Source organism: Canis aureus, chromosome 11 (genome assembly GCF_053574225.1).
Source record: "Canis aureus isolate CA01 chromosome 11, VMU_Caureus_v.1.0, whole genome shotgun sequence".
NCBI classification, from domain to species: Eukaryota; Metazoa; Chordata; class Mammalia; order Carnivora; family Canidae; genus Canis; species Canis aureus.
Genome location: NC_135621.1, coordinates 66,105,086 through 66,129,182, shown reverse-complemented (window position 1 = coordinate 66,129,182; position 24,097 = coordinate 66,105,086). Strand labels below are relative to the sequence as shown.

General features: G+C 36.4%; 1 protein-coding gene across 12 annotated transcripts in view; it reads left to right on the top strand.

Moving 5' to 3' along the window:
• WDPCP (WD repeat containing planar cell polarity effector) overlaps window positions 1–24,097 on the top strand; it is a 426,161-nt gene that overhangs the window by 107,907 nt on the left and 294,157 nt on the right. For 10 of the 12 annotated variants that reach the window (XM_077915604.1, XM_077915602.1, XM_077915603.1 and 7 more), the window contains 4 exons: window positions 3,380–3,427; window positions 4,276–4,326; window positions 6,545–6,615; window positions 6,883–6,999. In XM_077915604.1, coding sequence (XP_077771730.1) covers window positions 3,380–3,427; window positions 4,276–4,326; window positions 6,545–6,615; window positions 6,883–6,999 — 287 coding nt within the window. The remainder of the gene's footprint in view (window positions 1–3,379; window positions 3,428–4,275; window positions 4,327–6,544; window positions 6,616–6,882; window positions 7,000–24,097) is intronic. The other 2 variants (XM_077915600.1, XM_077915606.1) reach the window with 1 other exon arrangement.

Genomic DNA, 24,097 nt, shown 5'->3' with positions numbered 1-24,097 from the left:
TTTGCAAAGTGAAACATTTTATTATTATTTGTTCTTATAATGAAGCCAGAATTGTTGTATAGTTGGAATCTTAAATTGAAGTTTTTTTTTCTCTAATCATAATTGCCGATTTTTTTCATCTTGTTCCCTTACTCCCATATTATCTAGGTTTTATGCTTCTCTGAGATCATCAATCTCTCTCTCTTTTAAGATTTTATTTATTTATTTATGAGAGAGAGAGAGAGAGAGAGAGAGGCAGAGACATAGGCAGAGGGAGAAGCAGGTTTCCTGTGGGGAACCTAATGCAGAACTCGATCCAGGGACTCTTGGATCATGCCCTGAGCCTAAGGAAGTTCATCAATCTCTTAGTCCCTTTATTTTCTCCTGCTCTGTTATTCCCCTCACCAATTATCTCCTTACCCAGCTAGGACTCCATAGTTGGAAATCTGGTCAGTTTTATCTGGATTCCGTTATACCCATAGTCTTCTGTTACATTCCTAGTAAAATCCTTCCCTGCCCTTCCATCTGTCCTAAAGTCCTCTGTCTCTAGTTCTCCTATTCAGACAGTGTATGGTTTTTAGAGAAGACTCTCACAGTAGTGCACAGTGGCCTCAGGGTGCAGTAAGGTCTTCAGTCTCAAGTGGATCTTTAGCAGGGCCTATATATTTTCTTTGGGAACATTCTTGTCTTTGAGCCCATATGAAATCCTCCTTTTTTAAGGGCTCAGCTTTAATAAGTCATCTAGAAAAGCCTTTCTTGCCATTTAGATTAAGTTAGTAACCCAGTTACATACTTTCATTATGCTTGAGATTTGAAGTATTTTTTTTAAGTAAATCCTATGGCCAGCATGGAGCTTGAACTCACGACTCTGAAATCAAGACCAGAGCTGATATTGAGAGTCTGATGCTTAACCAACTGAGCCACTTAGGCACCCTGCTTTGTTCCTTTTAGAGGAGAGGTGTCTAGAAGCCAGGGTGTTCTTTAAGTGTGCTTACTGCTATTGGAGTGTCATTGTTAACCAGGCTCTCAGTGGGTAGAGCCTAGGGAATGTATGTGTGTATATATGTCTGTATACATATTTATATCCACATTCATTTTTGCATCTATCTCTATATATTAAAAACTGATTTTAATTTACCACCACAGGGTTCATTCTAATTTTCTTCCTTTCTGTATTTGTATTTCTCTATTCAGACAGTGAGAAACCTGAGGTTTCCATATCTTTTGCTTACTTAATCCATTCTCTATGGACTTAGCCTCCTGTCTCTGACCATACCCTCCCCTACATAGATGCCCTCTTCTTTCACATGAGTTCTGATACAACCTTTTGGGCTACCTCCATTTGTGGATGTCTTCCTCACTTTGACACCCGTCATGAGGCCATTGCCCCATGTGAATGTCCTTTTCACCCTGTTAGGGTTCTGACACACCATCAGGCTGACCCTCTGTCTGGACATCTTCCTCATCCAGCATAGTCTCTGACTGGGTTTTGACAGGCCACCCTGGGTCAGATGGAGTAGATCAGACTTGTGCACAGAATTCAGGGCCCTTGAGGTGCCTGTCTGGCTTAGTCAGAAGAGCTTGAGACTCTTGATCTCAGGGTTCAAGCCCCATGTTGGCTGTAAAGATTAGTTAAGTAAAAAAAAAATTTTTTTTTGTTAAGAATTCAGGGCCCTTTATGGTCTTCATAGTTCTGTTCTAGAGTTGTAAATATTTGGTTGTATCTAGTGATGGAATATTACACTAGAGAATATTGCATGTGTTCATAACGCTTATGGTTCTTAGATTTTTTTAACTCACCTTTTTATTGAAGTAGAGCATATGTGAAAAGGATAAAGATCATAAAGATATGTTTTGAACTATCAAAAAATGAACATACCCATAAAATCATCACCCAAGAAATAAAATATTATTGGTATTTTAGGAGCCCTACTTATGACCTTTTCCAGTCACCCCTTATTAAATATTTTTAGTTTTTAAATGTAATTTTATTATTTTTTAAGATTTTTATGTATTTATTCATGACAGACACAGAGACAAAGAGAGAGGCAGAGACACAGGCAGAGGGAGAAGCAGGCCCCATGCAGGGAGCCCAATGTGGGACCTGATCCCCGGTCTCCAGGATCACACTCTGGGCTGAAGGCAGCGCTAAACCGCTGAGTTACCAGGGCTGCCCAGATATTTATAATCTAACCAATAGAAAGAGATTATATTCTTTAAAATGATATGTCCTAGGATGTTTGGCTGGCTCAGTTAGTAGAGCACGTGACTCTTGACCTGGGGGGTTGTATGTTGGAGCCCCATGTTAGGTGTAGAGATTACTTATAAATGAAACCTTAAAAAAAATTGTATGTCCCAATTAATGGCATGATGAGTAGAATGGAGTTTTAATAAGTACATAGGATTTACTATTTTTAAAAACTAAAAGTTAATTGTATTGGGGTGCCTGGCTGGCTCAGTTGGTGGAGCATGTGACTCTTGATTTTGGGGTTGTGAGTTTGGGCCTTATGTTAGGTGCAGGATTACTTAGATAATCTTAAAAAAATAAAAATTACAACTGTAATACATTTGTTTGAAGTTTCGTCATTCAGTTTGAGAAAGTTTGGAGCAGTCAGTCACTAGGGGGCAGCCTGTACTGCTTCCACTTCTTTAGAAACTGTTGTATCCTTTTGTTAGTAACTAGAATTATTTTGCAAGGAGGGAAATAAATGTTACTTCAAAGAGAAAAATATTTCACTATTTACAGCTAGGAATAAAATGGACACAATTATTTGGTTTTGCTGTAATTCAATTGCAAGGACAGAGTCCTTGGTTCTCTCAAAATCTAGTAAGCCTTGCTTTGCTTCTATGGCCCCAGGATAGCACCTTGAATGAGTTTGGAAGGTTTTTTGCATCTAAACAAGCTTCAGATAACTTAACCATACTTTCCTCTAGTTTTTTCTTTTTCTCCTGCAAATTTCCCCCAAGCACCATATTAGATTTAAGCTAAAGTAGAGACAAGAAAACAACAGCTCAGAATCCAACAGTTAGGGCATTTTTTTTTTCCATCCTCTAATTTCATTTGGCATTGCTTAGTGGCAGTTCCTTTTGGTAGCACCCTGTGAAAAATATCAGAGGAAGTGTGAAAGAGAAAAGTTGGTCTTCCTTGATTTCAGTTTTGTTTTTTTTTTACTACTTCTTTCCTCATGCTCTTCTAGTTTTGTATAAATCTTTTTAAATTAGATTGATAAAACTTCCAGTTCCTGCATATCCCTAGAATAGATGAACTCATGTCCAGATACTCTTGAACTATCTTATTTATTCAAAAAGATTGTTTCTGTCCTCCTTGCCTACCCCACCCCAGTCCTGCCACATAATAAACTTTTTACCATAATCTAATGTTAATTCTTCTTTTCCATAGATAGAGACATTGGGATCTACCAGTATTACGACAAGAAAGACCCACCAGGTTAAGTATCCTACTAAACTAATTTTTATAAATGAAATATTCTAAACTATAAAATACTGACCATTAAAAACTCTTTGCATGACCTTTAGATAAATTCTAAAATTAAAAAAAAAAGTCACTTCAGTTCTTTAGAAAAATGCTGAGGTTGATAGCTGTTCTATATAAAATAAAGCAATATTGAGAAAATGCTATAGAAGAACATGAAAATTTTCATTTTACTGCCGATCCAACTGATAACTGGACAGTCTGTTCACGTTTATCTATCAGTGTTCCAGTAGAGGGCATTGTTAATGCGTGGGTCCCACTGTTGCTGGCCTCCCGGATCCTCACCTGATATCTGAAATAGGCATTTCTGAGTGAATGATCAATTTTCTTTATCTGATTAATCCTGTTAATCCCAGAAGTTTCATGATGGGCCAAAAGGTCTTTCTAGCTAGTTACTTCCTGTTTTGGTCTTTGTTGAAGTGGGGCTTGTGTGGGCATCCTGTGTGTGTAGCTTGGTGGCTAATAGGCTAACTTCATGGTTCTGATGACAGACTGAAGTAACTTCTGTTCTGGACTCGGTTGCAGTTCTCTTCCCTATCTGAAGAGATTGTGAGCTCAGGATATTGGCCCACCTGTTGTGCCGTGTAAGCCCTTTCACTACAAATTTAGGAAATACTTCTAGGAAATGAAAACATCCACATTATGACGTTTTCTTCCAACTGCCTTTAAAAAAATTTAGCATAATTTATTAATCTCAACAATGTGCATAATACACATTATATATGCATATTTAAAAATACAAAGTATTTTAATTAAAATAATTTCCAGTTATTTTTCTTCTTTCCTTCTCTCTCCTGCTACAGTATCACTGACAGAGCATGGTAACATAGAAGAAAAGCAGAAGCTGGCAGAATGTAAGCTTATTTTTACTTTTTTGGAATTATTATAAAACTGGAACTTTAATAATCCCTGAAGATTAGGTCTTAAAAATATTTTAAGCTTTCTGCACAAATAGGAAATGTTTTTCCTTCCAAATTTCTTATAATTCTAAATTTCCATTGTTTAGGTCTATAAACATGAGTGAGAATTACATTTGTTAGTCATTTCTAATTTAGACCATTAAAATCTCTATCCAGTTTTGGGACACGTGGGTGGCTTAGAGGTTGAGCGTCTGGCTTTGGCTCAGGGTGTGATCTCGGAGTCCCAGGATCGAGTCCCACATTGGGCTCCTTGCATGGAGCCTGCTTTTCCCTCTGCCTGTGTCTGCCTCTCTGTGTGTCTCTCATTAATCAAATAAATAAAATCTTTAAAAAAAAAGAAATCTCTATCCAGTTTTGATAAGAGAGATACCTGTGTGAACATAAACTTTCTTGATGAACCATATTTATGTCACTTATGTATTTAAAAGAAATGTATCAGACTTAAATTCTGATAACATTTTGTTATATGCCATGCCTAAATTGTTAATGTTTTACCCATTCAAAGAAAATAAAATTTGTTAAAAAAGAAAATTTGTAATGAATAGCATTATTAGCACTTTATTCTTTATAGTCTTTTCTCAGGTGTATAAGTATATATATATATATATATATATATATATATATATATATATATATAATACAGCTACAATGAAAGGTGGTTTTAATGACTTGAAATTAAATATAATTTAAGTTTTATTTGGAATACAGGTAGAGCTGAAAGTCCTACCTGTTCCCTTGTTTTATTTATTTATTTATTTTATTTATTTATTTATTTTTATTTTTTAAAATTTTTATTTATTTATGATAGTCACACAGAGAGAGAGAGAGAGAGAGAGAGAGGCAGAGACATAGGCAGAGGGAGAAGCAGGCTCCATGTGCCGGGAGCCCGATGTGGGACTAGATCCCGGGTCTCCAGGATCGCGCCCTGGGCCAAAGGCAGGCGCTAAACCGCTGTGCCACCCAGGGATCCCCTGTTCCCTTGTTTTAAGTGGGTGAGCTCACATTTAATTTTTTTAAATGCTGCATTAGTAACTGCAGTATAAATTTAAAACTTTGCACATACGCTCAACACGTACACTAGGTTTATAGAATGAAATTAATTTGCTGAAATAAGATATATAGTAATTCTATTGTAAAGTTTAAATGTCTGTATATACTGTATATTATATGAGTACATACACAGAACATAAATGCATACATACAGCTCTTATTTAGAAATATTTTTTAGGAGAATTAAAAAATGAATTCATTTTCTTGATGAAATAGATATCATTATAATGAATTTAACATTTTGTTCTTTTAATAAAACTATTTTTAGTTTGTCTTAGGCTAACATTGAGTCTACTGAATAATTTTATCTTTTATTTAAGGGCATTTAAAACAAAAGAAAGGCTTATCATTATTGAATCATATACATTTTAAAGAGGATCATTTTATTTATTTATTTATTTATTCATTTTTAAAGATTTTATTTATTTATTCATGAGAGACACAGAGAGAGAGAGAGAGAGAGAAAGGCAGAGGCACAGGCAGAGGGAGAAGCAGGCTCCATCCAGGGAGCCTGATGAAGAACTCGATCCCAGGACCCCAGGATCATGCCCTGGGCTGAAGGCAGCACTAAACCGCTGAGCCACCCAGGCTGCCCAAGAGGATCATTTTAGATAAAAAAGTTTTAATAGGTGATGCTTACTTTTAAATTTATATTCTATGCATCATATTTTGTGTTTTATTTCTTTCCTCGGTATATCCATTCACTCAGGAATTTTCAGGTTGGAGAGGGTTACTTACAGAATTTGGAATTTCTTTTGGATTGAACCTTTTAATTATTTGTATGAAAAAGTTACTTCTCTGGTAAAGAGTTTGGTCATTTACAATTAGGTACTAGATTTCCAGGACTAGGAAACTTTCCCAGGGATTCTCTGAGCCGTATCGGTTGTCCTCATAAAATTATGATCACCGAGGTTGTTTTGTGGTAAAAATCCTGTTCCTATGACAGAGCCTTTCAAAAGGCTGTTATTTGATGATGGAAATGAAGCCCACTTCCTCTCAATTAAGGAGGTGTTTTATTTTAATCCTCCTAAGGCACACTGCTAAGCAGAGTTTCCTTTTTAAATCATGTTTAACTAACTGTAATACATGTTTCATTTGCCAGCACGAGATTATCCGTGGACACTCAAAAATAGACGCCCAGAAAAACTTCGAGACTCACTCAAGGAGTTGGAGGTATCTTTCCAAAAGTTTCAAAAATGGCAACAAACAAATCTGTTTTAAAACATCTTTCAACAGTTTTAATTTTCATAAAGGATCAGCTCTCCTGGTGATGATAGCTTTGCTTTTGTCTAGTGAGGAGTTCCAAAACAGTTGCATCTTTGTGTGGCATGCTGATCTTTTTTTTTTTTTTTTTCTTGGTGCTTGCAAATCAGAAGCACTCTAACTGATAACAACAATGTATATAGCCAACTGCACTCTCTCTTTTTCTGTTTCCTTCAGGAATTGATGCAAAACAGTCACTGTGTGCTGAGCAAATGGAAGAACAAATATGTCTGTCGGGTAAAATGGTTTGGCATACTTTTGCAGTGTTTAACCAATGGAGCTGAAAACTATGCAGTAATTGGTATTCTTGTGTTATGATAGATAATGGACAAAAACTTTTTAGGAGTGGATATTTCAGAGTTTGAATTCTAGTCATTCTAGAACCAACATTAGACAGATTGACAGAGGCCACCAGGCTGCCTCATTAATCAGTATAGTTGTGCTGACAGTATGAACTAGCATCAGCTAATATGTCAGCTAATAAAAGTCTTTTCAGACGGTATTTTTTGTTCAGATTTGTTTGAATGTTGATTGGATGTTTCCTGGAATAGATTTAATCATATTTTCGAGTGAAGATAAAACCACAGGACAAAAGGTTTTTTGGCATATTACTTTGAGTAAGCATTTGTAAATACCATGCTTATGGAAATCAACAAGCGGACTATAGTTAGACCTAACATAACAAGACATTTGCTCATATTCTTTGAACCCTCTAAGTTATGCTGTTTAATGCCATAGCCACCAGTCACCTGTGGCTATTTAAAAATAAATTTAAACTAATTAAATAAAGTTAAAAATTCAGTTCCTCAGTTGCACTACCTACATTTTAAGTGCTCAGTAGCCACATGTTGTCATGTGGACAATATAGATACAGAACATTTCCATCTTAGAAAATTCTGTTAGACAGCACAGTTAGGACCTAGACAACATGAGCTACGTGTTGAATGGGTCTAGATTTAATAATAAGACATAATATTTAGGGACCATTGATCAGAAAATAATGGACAAATGCCTTAGCTTTGTTTATAAGCTTAAGAAATACTAGTTGCCTTACTTGTTTGTGATTAAAAGAATCACTAGTCATATTCTACTCATACATGTAATTGAAGTTACATTAGGACTAATAATTACAACTGTTTTATGAAATTAATAATCCTATATTAATTTAAATTCTTTTTTATAATATGATTTATTTTAGGTCTAACTATTATTGTTTGAAGTTTAGGCCCATGGCTTTAACCATAAATATACATTGAATTTGTAGTTATTATGAACATAATTGAATATTGGAACATAGACTATCCTTTTATTTTTATTTTTATTTTTTTAGACTATCATTTTAATGGACTCTAATTTTTCCTCAGTTTTTGTTTAATCTAGTCTGCTTTTACTCATGAAAGGTAACTAACTAGTTACTTCCTCAAGTGGCAGAAATTATTTTTTTCCAGGGACTATCTGCAAGGCTGAATTAATATTTTTAGAACCATAATACTTTCTAAATTTGACTTAGGATTCTATTCAAAAGGATGAGATTATTTAAAAATTCATAATTTGTTTTCATTAAAGCTTTAATCAAACATTAAACTTAAATACAAAATATGCTCCAGGAAGTTTTAAACTTAGTACAGCTCAGATTGTACTTCTCAATGCCATTACTCACCTTAAAAGCAGGCTCGAAATTATTTGACTGGAGGGCAAGCCTACTACCCGTAGTAAGAGGTCTGTCTTGTGGCCTCCACCCTTACCATCACACAGGGTAAGTTGGAACATGTCAGGCATCTTAAAATATGCAGTGAAGCATCCCAATAGGCAATCCTTTTTAAATAGACATTATTACCTTTTGATTTTTAAGCAAGTTTGTATGTATCTGTATGAAGGGAGAATAAGGCAAAGGATGTCTTTCACTATTAATTCAATGGAGAAAAGAAATTTGCATGATAGAATATATATAAAATTACTTCTATAATTTATAGCAAACTGACAATAGTGGTTTCTCAGGCTGTTGTACCAGCATCACTTTTAATATTTCCGATGAAATTTATCTTTCTTTACGGTCTGTCATATTTGTGTGCTTCATTTGTATGATTGATAAATTATTCCTAAAATAGCCCTTTTACTACCAGCATATTCTTGATGTGATTATTATTTTAATAAGATAACTTGCCCTCCACCTGATCATCCTGATTAGTCCCCCACATGTTTTTATTTTGAGAAAATTTTATTTAAAATCAATTAGCCAGGCAACCCTGGTGGCTTAGCGGTTGAGCACCGCTTGCAGCCTGGGGTGTGATCCTGGAGACCTGGGATCGAGTCCCACGTCGGGCTCCCTGCATGGAGCCTGCTTCTCCCTCTGCCTGTGTCTCTGCCTCTCTCTCTCTCTCTCTGTGTCTCTATGAATAAATAAATAAAATCTTTAAAAAAAATAAAATAAAATCAATTAGCCAACATATAAAACATCATTACATATAATACATCATTATATCATTACATTATAGTTTTAAATAATTCATCAGTTGCATATAACACCCAGTGATCATCATATCACAAGCCTTCCTTAATGACCAACAGCTAGTTACTCCGTTCCCCCCACCCCCCTCCCCTTCAGCAACCCTGTTTGTTTCCCAAAGTTAAAACTCTCTTATGGTTTGTCTCCCTCTCGGATTTCTTCTCTCTCTCTCTCTTTTTTAATTGAAGTTTGATTTGCCAGCATATAGTATAACACTCTGTTCATCCCATCAAATGCCCTCCTCAGTGCTAGTACCCACATCTTAAAGGCCTATGAGAGACCTCCTAACATTATTTATCCATTTTCTCAATTTCTAAACAATACAGTGAACTAAGTCTTCTATAAATATGTGTGTAATATGTGTTATCCTAAAAATCTCTAATATTACAGTAAATTAAAAATTTGATGCTCAAGCTAAATTTTTAAAAGGATCTCTTTAACCTTATTTGTTAGTTGCAAATTAAGTATTCCTCAACTACTCAAGGGCCCTCCTATTGTGCACCATCCAGTGTGGTAACTCCAAACATAGCATGGGCTTAAATTTCTATTGGTGGTTTTCCCCCATATATTTAGCCCTAAAATGGCAACTACTGACCACAAGATACTCTTAAAAAAGGGAGTGAATTAAAGTTCCTCAGTACCTTGGTGCTAATATAACTGAACTCTCACTCTTTGATTGTGGCCACTCCTTAACCAATGTAAATCTTTTACCCCACACTCCAAAATGGCAGATTTAAGACTTACAGACTTTTTCCTAGTTGTCTTCTTTTTAAGGGATCCTCATTTCTTCAAAAGGTCCAGTTTTTTAAGAATTAGCAAGACAATACCAATACTTCAGGAGATACATTTTGAGCTTGGATTTTTACCTTTGTTGAATAATGAGATTTTTATAAGTTGTCATCATAACCAACACTTAGTTCATGTTGTTGATCCAATGAACTATAAATCGTACCATTTAAAAATAATTCCTTCCACTTGCAAATTCAAAAGTTTATAAATCAGGGATCCCTGGGTGGCGCAGCGGTTTGGCGCCTGCCTTTGGCCCAGGGCGTGATCCTGGAGACCCGGGATCGAATCCCACATCGGGCTCCCTGCATAGAGCCCGCTTCTCTCTCTGCCTGTGTCTCTGCCTCTCTATCTCTGTGACTATCATGAATAAATAAATACAATCTTTAAAAAAAAAAAAAAAAAACAAAAGTTTATAAATCAAAACTTACCTGTGCATATGTTCTGTATGAAAACTGTTTTTTAAAGTTGGCTTTTCAGACTGTGCCTCTTCCTTTTTTTTTTTTTTCCCTTAAGATTTTATTTGTTTATTCATGAGAGAGACAGAAAGAGAGGCAGAGACATAGGCAGAAGGAGAAGCAGATTTTAGGACCTGGGATCACGACCTGAGCCAAAGGCAGATACACAACCACTGAGCCATGCAGGTGCCCTCAAACTGTGCCTATTCCTAATTTGAAATGTATTAAAAGTATGAAATATAATTTAGAGTTTTAGTTAAAGTAGCTATCACATATTTTTTTGTTCTCCTAAAATTATTTTAAGAAAGTATTTAATAATTTCCACTTTGAATTTGTTAAACCTTTTTACAAACTACTCATTTTATAAATATTTTACAAGAGGAATAATAGTTTCAGCATTAGGAGACTATTAAATTGTATACCACCATGGTGGAATTTTTAAATTCCTTAATTTATTGTGCTTTAAGTCACATTCATTTTACAGGTTATTGCATAATTATTTAAAAGCAGTGTTATTAAAATAGATGTAACCTCACATATGTTGATTTTATTTTTATTTATTTATTTTATTTTATTTTTTATTTATTTATATTTTTTACATATGTTGATTTTATTTATTTATTTATTTATTTATTTTTTGTTGATTTTAGATTAAATAATCTGAATCGTATATGTACAGTCAACCACAAAAGTATATGATAATGTTAGCTGTACCCCTGTTTCTTTCTATAACAGTTCCACATTTCCAGGTACAATTTTAAAATGCCAGTGGAATGCCTGGGTGGCACAGTTGATTAAGTGGCTGACTGTTGGTTTCTGCTCAGGTTGTGATTTTAGGGTCCTGAGATTAAGCCCTGCATCCGGCTCTGTACTCAGTGAGAAGTCGGAGGATTCTCTCACTCCCTCTTCCTCTGCCCCTCCCGCTGCTCATGCTTTCTCTTTCTAAAATAAATAAATCTTTTTTTTTTTAATGTCAAGAAGAGATAGTTTTCTTTTTTAGTTCTTGTAATGAATTACTTGACATGCTATGTAAAAATATAAATTTTTTTTCTAAGCCTGTTACAGATAAATTGTGAGTTTATGGAACTCAGTGTATCATACTTTCCTCAGTTGTAGAATTGATACATCATTACCTGATCTTTCCTTTCATCAAATTGGAAATCAGTTTGGAAATCAGTTTGCTTTTCTCATAAAATCATAATTAACAAACCATGACCTTAAGTTACAACTATTAGAAACAGCATATTACTTCTATAAAACTTATCACGCTGTATTTATTGAGTGCCACCATTATGGGATGCACTAAGGAAGTGTAAAATGTGGGCTGAGTCCCTAGTATAACCTAGTCAAGGAATATAGATACACAAAATCACTAAGACACTAATGAGTACTAAGTTGTAGAATACCAAGTAAAAAGATAGTAAAGTTTAGTGAAAAGATAGTAAGAGTTTAGATAGAAGGCATAGAGATTAGTCTGGCATAAGATGTAGGATAAAACAGGAAAACTAGAGGCAGTTTGTATAAAGAACAAATGAAATAGGATAATTATTTTCTGAAAACACCAACCCAGAGGGTTTCTGGACTTGATGATCCTAAACACAAAACACAGTAGAAGGGAGGTGGCTAGACTGAGAATAAGGGGAATAAGTGAGAGTCTGTATCTGGAATGGTGAGCTTTTCCCCAGCTTTCCCCTCTCTGGCATGAGGTATATGGCTCTGTATAACCTGTTTAAGGGATCCTTCTCTTTTTTTTTTTTTTTTAAGATTTTATTATTTATTCATGAGAGAGAGAGAGAGAGAGAGAGAGAGAAAGAGAGAGAGAGAGAGAGAGAGAGAGAGAGAGAGAAAACAGGCTCCATGCAGGGAATCTGATGTGGGACTCGATTCTGGGTCTCCAGGATCACACCCTGGGCTGAAGGCAGTGCTAAACCTCTGCCACCCGGGCTGCCCAAGAGATCCTTCTCTAAAAAAAAATAGATCATACCCCTCCCCCACCTGTTGACCCAGAGCAAAGGCGATAGATACTGATATTTGGTAGTTTCCTTTGAAAGGGTAGATGTGCTAACCAATATCCTTATAGTGGAGCTATGAGTTAATAAGTCTACCATAACAAGCTTCCAATTAATTTTTGAAATTTTATTTATTTTTTATTTTTTCCAATCAAATTTTAAAGAAACATACTTTAAAATATAACCAGAAAGCTAGAGGTTATGATACTTTTGAAGAAATTCTCCATCTGTAAATCCAAGATCTGTGTGTGAGTTTAAAAAACTAAAGATAAAGAATCAGGAACAGTGCAATAAACAGAATTAAATTCAGGGATTTAAAATTAATTCCCATAGAGATGTAAGAGCAAATGTTGCATCTTTGAAACAAGACTAAGAAACTATTTTAAAAAATGGAATACTTGGGAAAAGGGCAGGGGCTCTTGGGAATTAAAAGCATGACAGCATAAATAGAAAAATTAATAGAAGAATTGAAAGAGAAAGTTGAAATATCCCTGTATTGCAGAACAGAATGACAAAAGGACATATTAGTAAACAATAGGCAATAGGAGATAAAGAAATTAGAGTATTAGGTCAGAGGGTTAATATCTAAAAAGTAATAGGAAACAAGAGGGAGAAACAAAAAAATAATAAAAGAAAAATTCCCAGAACTGGAGGGTACTTGTTTTCTAGTGTGGAAAAAAAAAGAAAACATGACTGAAAAAAGATCAATACAAAGGCTTGTCTTGTGAATTTTAGAAAACCAAAAGATAGAAGATCCAAAAAGCTTTCAGAGTAGAAAAGAAAATAAGACACATACAGAGGAATGGGAGTCAGACTTCCCAATAGCAAAACAAAGAGAAGACAGTGATCCCTTCACAATTCTGAAGGGAAGTGATTTTTAGCCTAGAATTCTATATGTAGAATTCTAAATTGTTACTCAAGCAGGGACATTTTCAGACTTGTTAGCTCTCAAAAAAATTTACCTGTCAGGCACTTTTCTCAGGAAGTTATTGGAAGATGTGCTACCCTAAAGCAATAGAATAAACCAAGAAACAAGATTTTTTAGGATTCAGAAAATGGAAGCTCTTACATAAGAAAGAAGTGAAGAGAAATCTTAGGATGATAACTATGCCTTAGGCGTAGAGAGCAACTAATCCAAATCGGGGCAAGAGACAGAAGGTTCTGCTAGGAATGTTGGAGGAAGGGAAGGAAAGGAACTGATAAATCTAATATCTGATATAGTAGAACTTAAAAAAATAATATAAATGATATAAGAAAAATATTGATTCATGATAATAGAAAATCAATAAGTAATAAAGAAATAACATATGGAAGACATTGCTAGTTGCTTGCTCAATATCCATTTTTCTTTATGAACAGACCCTGACGTTCCCAGTGGCAATGTGACCAGTTACCCTGTTCCCTTATGAAGCTAGAGGTGGCCAAATGAAGTAGCTCTGGCCACAAGTCACTGGTAGGACTTACAAGAAAGCTTATTAAAGGAACCAGACTCACCTGGATGTGCCTTTTTAGTTTCTGCTTTTTGCTTTCCTCTAGTCTGGATCTGAGATATGCCTGAGGGGCAGAGGCCTGCCTTTGACCATTTTTTCACTCGAGGCATATATATATTTCATGTCTACTATATGCCAGATAGTATTCTCAATGCTGGGGATACCAGTGAACAAAATAGACAAAAATGACCAATATTCCTGTTCTCCTGTGGTTTACATTTCAATTGGGAGATATCCTTGAAAATGTTGATAAGTGAAATTTAGAGTATGTAAGAAAATGAAAACCGTTAAAGAAAAGCAAAGCAAGGGGGCAGCCTGGGTGGCTCAGCGGTTTAGCACCGCCTTCAGCCCAGGATGTGATTCTGGAGACACAGGATCGAGTCCCGTATCAGGCTCCTTGCAAGAAGCCTGCTTCTCCCTCTGCCTATGTCTCTGCCTCTCTCTCTCTCTCTCTCTCTCTCTCTTTCGGTGTCTTCCATGAATAAATAAATAAAATCTTAAAAAAAAAAAAAGAAAAGAAAAGCAGGAAAGATAGGGAGTTATGTGTGTGTGTGGAGGGGGGGTACATGATGGGCCTGACCAGTAAAGGCCTTACTGAAATATCTCATGATTAAGACATGAAGGAGTTAGCAATGGAAGATATCTTGAGGAGAGGGTTCCAAGTAGAGGGAATAGCAGATACAAAAGGCCTGAGATGGGAGTATGCCTGACACGTTTGAAGAACAGGAAAGAGTCAATGTGACTAGAGTGGAATGAGTAAGAAGAGTAGCAGGAATTGAAATCAGAGAGGAAAGTAGACACTAGTTATATAGGACTTTCTAGGCCTTTGATAGGACTTGGCTTTTATTCCAAGCGAGGTGGAAGACCCTTGAAAAGTTTTGAGCAGAGGAGTAACTTGTTCTAGTTCACTTTTCAATTGAGTATTATGATAGGAACAAATTGAAGAGAACGAAGATGAGATCAGGGAGATGGGTTGGAGGGTTGTTGTTATGGTCCAGGTGAATAATGGTGGCCTTGACTGGATGGTAGTGGTTGAGCAGTGCGAAGTGTCCAGATTTGGGGTATATTTTGAGTTTTGAGCCATCAGAATTTGCTGATGAATCAAATGTGGTAGACAGAAAAAATTTCTGTACAGCTATAAGAATGGAATTGCCATTTACTGAAATGGGGAAGACTCAGAAGTGACTTTTTTTTTTTTAGAAGTGACATTTTTGGACATCAGTGTTTGAAAGGCCATTAGATATTCAAGTGGAGAAGTCAAATAGTTGAGAGAAAAGTCTGGACTGGAGAGATAAATTTGGGAGGCAGCCACACAGAGGATATTAAAGCGAAGAGATTGATGAAGATCACCAAGGGAGTGAGTGTAGATACAGAACTAGAGGAAGCTAAAGCGCTGAGTCCTGGAATCCTCCGGCATTTGGGGATTGGAGATAGAGAAAGGGAGAGATAGAGCAAGAAGACTAAAGAATAGCCAGAGCACACTGGAGGTAGTGTTTATCCTGGAAACCAGGTTTCAAGAAGAAAGTGAAGTATTACTGTTAACATAAGAAGCCAGTAGCAAGATGCCTGAGATGGACCATTGGATGGAATAGCACGGAGATCATCAGTGACTTGGTAAAAGCAATTTCAGTAGATGGTGTGGACAGGAACCTGGTCAGAATATATTTAAGAGAAAGTGGGAGTAGAGAAATTAGGAATTAACAGCATAAGAAGGGGTTATGTTACAAAAGAAAATGGAGAAATAGGTCAGGAGCTTGAAGGAGAAGTGGAGTCAAAAGTTTTTACTTCTTTTTTAGATAGGAAAAATAACATCTATTTTTGTTGGTATGCTAATGGGAATGATCCAATAGAGAGAGGAATAACTGATGCATGGAAAAGGGAGAATTAATTACTGAGTAATGTTCACAGGAAGCCACTTAATAAGAGGGAGGGAATAGAAAGTAGGTGCCTGGTACCTGGTGATATCATGGACCTGTCTTATCTGTCATGGACTGCCTAACTGCAGATTTCTGGTTCTGTGAAGAAAACCAAACCCGTTCTAGTAAGTAATTATTTCCTTTTTTTGTTTGTTTGTTTCTGTTACATGCACCTGAATGCAATCCTAAGTGACAAAACATGCTTAGAAATGTGGGCATAGAACCAGAAGGTGCTACCGTAAGAGTTAAAAATGGTCTCATTTGCAAGTGAGATGAGAGGTTGTGGCAGGATTAACAGTGAACAGTTGTTTTAATTCTAGGTATTCTTCAATATTTTAACAATTTATACCTGTATTCCTTTAACTGAAATCTTTTTTAAACATGCCCAGAGAGTGCTTCTAAGAAGCAGATGTCAAGCTGCTATACTGGGGAGTGCCTGGCTGGCTCCAGTCAATAGAGCGTGTGATTCTTGATCTTGGGGTCACGAGTTTAAGCCTCATGCTGGGCATGATCTCTTTATGGATATCACTTAAAAAAATAAATAAAGGTTAAATAGAAGATGTACTAGGAATGCAGGAGATTATGGGGGGGGATGTGAAAGATGAAGGGGGAAGGGAGTAAAGTAGGTGGGAAGGGCCTTTTGACTGAGGTGCTGGTCTGAACTCTGTGAAGGGAGAAGCAATGAAAGAAGATTGGGCCGAAGGGGCCTCGGGCTGCAGAATGGTGCTAGGAAAGTTTCAGCCAGGCTAAATGGGGAGTCCCTGAGCCAAAGTTGCTCATTAGAGGAGCCCCCTGTTGAGCTAGCACACAACCATGCTCAGATATTGGCTGGTGGCCACCAGAGAAAGTGTAGCTTTTGTCAGTCACCTATGACACCGTTCCCAGCCTCCATTCCTCCTGAAGGAGCTCTGAGTGCTGCATGTCCGTGACCATTATACCCACAAAGATTTACATTAAAAATCAGAACATGTATCTCTATATTTGCACATATACAACATTGTGCCTGAGTAATCTTAATGTTCAGCCAGCCAATTTAATATCATGCCTTAATAAGTACTCTTTTTTTTTAGGCAAAAATTTAATTCTTTTCCAGGAAAAACAGAAAATTTACATTGTATCTTGATTACCTCAATCCAAAGTTTGATGATCTATGACAATTCACTGATACAGTAAATATTTATTCTTAAAAATACAGTAAGATGTGAACCCAGTTTTGGAACATGGTTATGACACAGAAAATTTTCAATCTTATAATAATGCATCTTTGTATCATCAATTAACATTTCCTTCCTGTTCTTTTCATAAGTGATTCTTTCTTCTTTTATTAATTTTTTTCATTTTAAAGCATTTCTTTAAAGAAACTTGTAATTTCCCTGCCTCCGCCCTTGGCATTCATGTCTAATAATGTTTTGGAAGCCTCAAGGTATTTTGCTCCAATGGGAGCTAGTTCAGGACTATGAATTTCCCTCATATATTCAGTTGTAGTTAATAGTAAATATATATAAAGCTAAATGAGTTCAAAATCTGAATAATCTGTCTCGTTGATTTTCATATTTAACAAAATAGAAATGTAGAAATACCAAACATTTATCAACTTTTTAAAGGGAAAGTAGTTTTACTACCGTAACTAACAAATGAGAAGACATTTAATGCATTACATTTATACTTATACTGGGATTTTATACAAATGCCTAAAATGTTTCAAATTTAGAACTTTATATTGGATGTACAAATCGGAATATACCAATTAGTTTAAAAGTTCATTTATAAACCAGGCATCTAAGGTTGGATTTGAGAACCTAACAACTGTATATTCATATTAAGTAGATATACTACTTAAATGATTATGAAATGAAAAGTAGTTATATCTATGCTGCTTATAAAATGGTGTTATATATAAAATATTCACAGTAGCTCTTCACAGTGAAATACCTGTCATTTGGTTGTCTCCTTGGTCTAAGTAGAAGCCTAGGTTGAATTGTGAGATCGCAGTTGCCACCGCATGCTAAATAAGTAAAACTCCTTATATCTGTATGCATCCTTCTGCCATAACAGACCCTACTCCTGCCTGAGGCCCAGTCTCTCTGCTTCTATGACTTTGACCTAGATCTACAGCTCTCAAACTCTGCAGTTAGGCATCCTGGGGACTGCAGTGAATTCACAGGAGTCCTGCAGGATATTTAAAAATTTCAAGAAAAACACAAGATTTCTGTCAGATACCACACAAACGAGTAGCTGTAGGTAATATAGGGTTTCAACATGAGCTTACACTATATTTCTTTTAAGGATGTCATAGCTCTATGAAGCTGGCTTTTCAGGATTTGCTGTGATAAAAAGTAGATACAAAGAACAGGAGCAAGTAGGAGGGTGTCCAATCTGATTTCAAGGTTTGAGAAGTTGTATAGGGCCCAACTTCCATTAGTTCACACATCCTATTGGTAAGTAATTGTAGTTATTTGGAATTATTTTTTTTCAATGTCTGTTATTATGTTTTCAAATGGCTACTAAGTTGTTGGGACATTCATACTTATTAAGCTGTTGGGATCTATTTATTCAATGGAACTGCAGTTACATTTGGCCTAGGTGCACCGTAAGATTCCTGAGACTTGTAGGGTGCCGTGAACTGAGAAAGTTTGGGAGCCCTTGGCCTAGACTTTGGATCCCACGCCCTCTGGCCTTCTCAGCATTCCACATGATTGTCATTTCTTTTATGTGTAGCATTATAGTGGAAAGCACAAACTGCTTTATTCTTCCTGGTATCAAATACTGGCTTTACTAACTGTGTGACCTTGGGAAGCTACTTCACCTCTCTGTGCCAGAGGTTATTTAACTATAAAGTGAAGATAAAAACTTATGCTTATTATAAGAAGTAAGTAAGTTAACATATATAGAGAGTGTTTAGTTTCTGGCACAGACCTATGTTTTAACTTACTGTCAACTGGATATTTCGAATCAACTTCATTTTTTTTAATTAAAAAATATTTTTATTGTGTTAAAACATAACATAAAATTTGCCATCTTAACCATTTTTAAGTATATAGCTCATTAATATTAAATATATTCATACTGTTGTGAAACAAATCTTCAAAACTTTTTCACCCTGAGAAACTCTAATATCCCTTAAACAACAAATCCCCTTTACCCCTCCTCTCAGCCTCTGGCAACCACCATTCTACTCTGCCTCTGTGAGTTTGATGATTTTAGATACCTCATATAAGTAGAATCATGCAGTATTTGTCTTTCAGTGACTGGCTTTTTTTACTCAGCATAATATCCTCATGGTTCCTCTATGTTGTGGCATGTGACAGGAATTCCTTCCTTTTTAAGACCACATTTTGTTTATCTATTTGTCCATTGTTGGACATTTGGGTAGCTTCCTTCTCCTGAATACTGTGAATAATGCTGCTATGAACATGGGGTAAAAATATCTCTCTTAAGATCTTGCTTTCACTCCTTTTGGATATGTGACCAAAGTTGGATTGTTGAATCAGATGATTGTTCTATTTTTAGTTTTTTGTGGAAACCCCATACTGTCTTCCATAGTAATTGTACCATTTTACAATCCTAGCCATGGTATACAGGGTTTCAATTTCTCTACATCCTCACTAGCACTTGTTTTATTTATTTATTTATTTTTGTTTGTTTGTTTGTTTTATAGTGGCTATCCTAATGGGTCCGAGGTGATATCTCATTGTGGTTTTGATTTGCATTTCTCTAATGATGAATGATGTTGAACATCATTTCCTTTGCTTTGTTGGCCATATCTTTGGAGAAATGCCTATTCAAGTGTTTTGCTTTTTTTTTTTTTTTAAGGGTTATCAGATTTTTTGTTATTGATTTATAGGACTTTAAAAAAATTTCTTCTGGATGTTAACCCCTTATCAGATGTATGATTTGCAAATATTTTCTCCCATTGTGTGGATTGCCTTTTTACTCTTTTGATTATGTTGTTTGATACACTAAAATCTTAAAGTTTGATGTAGTTCCATTTGCCTATTTTTGCTTTTGTTGTCTTTGCTTTTGGTATTATATTCAAGAAATCTTTGTCAAATCCAATGTCATGAAGCTGTTTCCCTGTGGTTTCTTCTAGGAATTTTATACTTTTGTGTCTAAGTGTAGATCTTTAATCCATTTTGGTATTTTTGTTTATAGTGTAAGAGTCCACCTTTGTTCTTTTTGCATGTGGATATCCAGTTATTCCCACACCATTTGTTAAACTGACTATCCCTTCCCCTTGAATGGTCTCAGCTGTCTTGTTGAAGATCACTTTGACCATGTTTGTGAGGGTTTATTTCTTTGCTCTCTGTTCTGTTCCATGGTCTATAGGTCTGTCTCTATGGCAGAATCACACTATTTAGATTACTGTGGCTTTATAATATGTTTTGAAATCAGGTAATGTGAGTCCTCTAACTTTATTCTTTTTAAAAATTGTTTTGGCTATTTGGGATCCCTGAGATTTCCAATTAGCTTTTAAATAAGTGCAACTCTTCTCTTTTTAAACAAATAACCACAAGTCTTAATCATCACTAGCACTACCAGGTCTTATCCCTTTCCTTCAAAAGCAAATTTCTCAAAAGAATTGTCTATTTGTCATCTCCTTTTCCTTATTGCTCACTCAGCATTCAGCCAGCTCCAGTTGTGCTTTTGTCCTGATTATTATGATGAAACAGTTGCCACAAGTTTGCAAAAAACTAAATGCAATAGACTTTTTTTTTTTTAGAGCATCATCTTAAATATAAAGGAGGATTTAACACTATTGACTACTCCCTTGTTTTTTGTTTTGTTTTAGAGAGAGACAGAGGGGAAGAGGGAGAGGAAGAGAGAATCTTAAACCCCTGATGCAGGGCTTAGTCTCACAACCCTGAGATCATGACCCTGAAATCATGACCTGAGCCAAAAAATCACAAGTTGGTTGGTTAACTGACTGAGCCATCCTTGTGTCCCACCACTCCCTTTTTCTTGAAGTGCTTTTTTCTGTTAATTCTCCTTACACTTAGTTTTTCCAATTTTCTTTCTACCTTTCTGGCATTCTTGGTCTTCTTTTCAGGCCTATACTCCTTTCCTGTGTCCTTGAGTGTTGGAGTTCCTCAATTCTAAGCCTTCTCCTCTTTCCTCTGAACTACTGAATTATCAGATTTATATCTATAGCTTTAGTGGCTGATTTATAGAGCTCAGACCTTTCCCCTTTGCTCCAAATCCATAAATCTAGCTGCCTACTTGGTGTCTCCCCTTGGGTACCTCAAAGATATTTCAAACACAGTGTGTGTGTGTGTGTGTGTGTGTGTGTGTGTGTGTATTAATTTTTTAATTTTTTAAAAGTAAACTTTATCCCCCATGTGGGGCTTCAACTCACAACACTGAGATCAAGAGTTCACATGCTCTACCAACTGAGCCAGCCAGGCACTCCTTTTTTTATTTTATTTTATTTTTTTTAAGATTTTATTTATTTAGAGACACAGCAGAGGGAGAAGCAGGCTCCATGCAGGGAGCCTGATGTGGACTTGAGGATCACACCCTGGGCCGAAGGTAGGCGTTAAACCGTTAAACCGCTGAGCCTCCCAGGGATTCCCCCCAGCCAGGCACTCGTAAACATAGTATCTTTAAAATGGAGCTCAGAGCACCTTACCTATTCCTCTTTTGCCATTCCAGTCTCAGTGAATGGCTCTGCCTTCCATCCACTTATAGAAACCAGAAATGTGGAAGTCACCTGTTTATCTTAGAGATTATCTTCTTCTTTACCTAACTCCCTCCACCACACACACATCTAACTAAACTCTTATTCCTACTGATTTTATCTCCTAAATCTCTCTCACATCTGCTGGAGGCCTTCCATCCCTTTGCTCATAACTTTAGTCAAAGCCACCTCACTTCATCTCTCTTCTAGGCTACTTAAACACTTCCTAATGTTTGTTCCTCATCAGTTTATCTTCCACACTGTCGCCAAAATGATTTTTTAGAGGCAAACTGGTCACTCTTCTGCTTAAAACCCTCCTATAACTCTGGAGAATAGATAGGAAACTGAAAACTGATTAACCAGGGCAGGGGTAAGGGAGCATGGGTGGGAGGGATACAGGAAATGGAACAAGACTTTTTTTTTTTTTTTTTTTTTTTAAGATTTATTCATAGAGCGCCTGGGTGGTTTACTCTGTTGGGCGTCTGCTTCAGCTAATAATCCTGGAGTCCTGGGATTGAGCCCCACGTTGGGCTCCCTGCTCAGCAGGGAGTCTGCTGCTACCTCTGTCCCTCACCCCGCTTGTGTTCTCTGTCTCACTCATACTCTATCTCTCAAATAAATAAAAAATATTTATTTAAAGATTTATTTATTTGACAGAGAGAATGGGGAGGGGGCACAGAGGAAGGAGTGAGAGAATCTCAAGCAGACTCCTCACTGAGCACAGAGTGTGACATGGGGCTCAATCTTAAAACACTGAGATCATGACCTGAGCTGAAATCATAAGTTGGGCTCTTAACCATCTGAACCACCAACAGTGCCCTAGGAACAAGACTTTTAACTGTTACCTCCATATAATTTGTTGTTTTCTTTTAGAAGTACATGAATAGGGGATCCTTGGGTGGCTCAGTGGTTTGGCGCCTGCCTTTGGCTTAGGCCGTGATCCTGAAAATCAGGGATCGAGTCCTACACTGGGCTCCCTGCATGGAGCCTGCTTCTCCCTCTGCCTCTCTCTCTCTCTCTTTCATGAATAAATAAATAAAATCTTTAAAAAAAAAGAAAAGAAGTACATGAATGTATTATCCATTCTAAAAATTAAATCAGTAAATTGAATTTTATTTCTTTTCAAAGATTTTGTTTATTTGAGAGAGAGAGAGAATGCATGAGGGAGAGAACATGTAGGAGGAGCAGCAGAGGGAGAAGGAGAAGCAGGCTCCCTGTGAACGAGAAGCTCCACGTGGGGCTCGATCCCAGGAGATCAGAACCTGAGCTGAAAGCAGATGCCCAATTGACTGAGCCACCCAAGCGCCCCCAGTAAATTGAATGTTAAAAATTGTAGCATCATACTACTCTTAAAGGCTAGATTGAACTCCTCCCAATCTATTTACCTTTTTAACTTTATCCCCTACTATACTCTCTTTTAAAAATTGGGGCACCTGGGTGGCTCAGTTGGTTAAGTGTGCTGGACTCTTGATTTTGGCTCAGGTCATGATCTCAGGGTGGTGAGATTGAACTCCAGGTTGGGCTCCATGCTGGGCGTGGAGTCTGCTTAAGATTCTCTCTCTCTTTCTCTGACTGCATGTTAAGGGTGTGTGTGTGTATGTGTGTGTTTAAATTAACTCAGGAAGTGCTCTTGTCAGTCTTTAAGAAGTGATGTTTATGCAAAATTTCCAAGCTTACTTTTCTGGAACATCTTCAAAGATTAATATTTCACAGACTCTGCCTTGGGAAATACCCTTTTAGATTTGAACTATATTAGCATTTTATTACAGAGAAGAAGCAGAATGTTTCAGGGGCAACTGCTATTCCTAGTCAAAGAGAATAGACAAAATGTTTTATTAAGATGGTAGATTTTAGATAAATTAAAGAAAATCAGGAGAATACTGGTGGGTTTGAAATCTGTTGGGTGAAGGTGAGCAATTAAAAATGGTAAATTCAAACTAAGGGAAATGAAAAAAGATGCAGTGATGATCTTTATTCCCAGTTTTAATATTTTAAAATAAAAAATAATTAGGGGCACCTGTCTGGCTCATTTGGCAGAACATGTGACTCTTGATCTCAGGGTTGTGAGTTCAAGCCTCATGCTGAGTGTGGAGCCTGTTTAAAATAAACAAATAAAGAATAAAAAATTTAAAATAATTAAAAAGACTCCTTATCACTGTAAACTGGCAGACAATAAAAACAGGTATATAGTAAAAAGTAAAAGTACCCCCCAACCCCAAGTTCATTCCCCTCTCCATGATAACCACTTTCAGCAGTTTGATTTATGTCCTTCCTCAATGCATTTTCAAACATTCTTCTGTGTTTATGTATGCATATACATTTGTTTTTAAGTAAGTGGAGGGACTCCTGGGTGGTTCAGTGGTTTAGCGCCTGCCTTTGGCCCAGGGCGTGATCCTGGAGTCCTGGGGTCAAGTCCCACATCGGGCTCCCTGCATGGAGCCTGCTTCTCCGAACTCTGCCTGTGTTGTATCTCTGCCTCTCTCTCTCTGTGTCTTTCATAAATAAATAAATAAAACCTTAAAAAAAAAAGTAAGTAGAATTACTCTGTACATA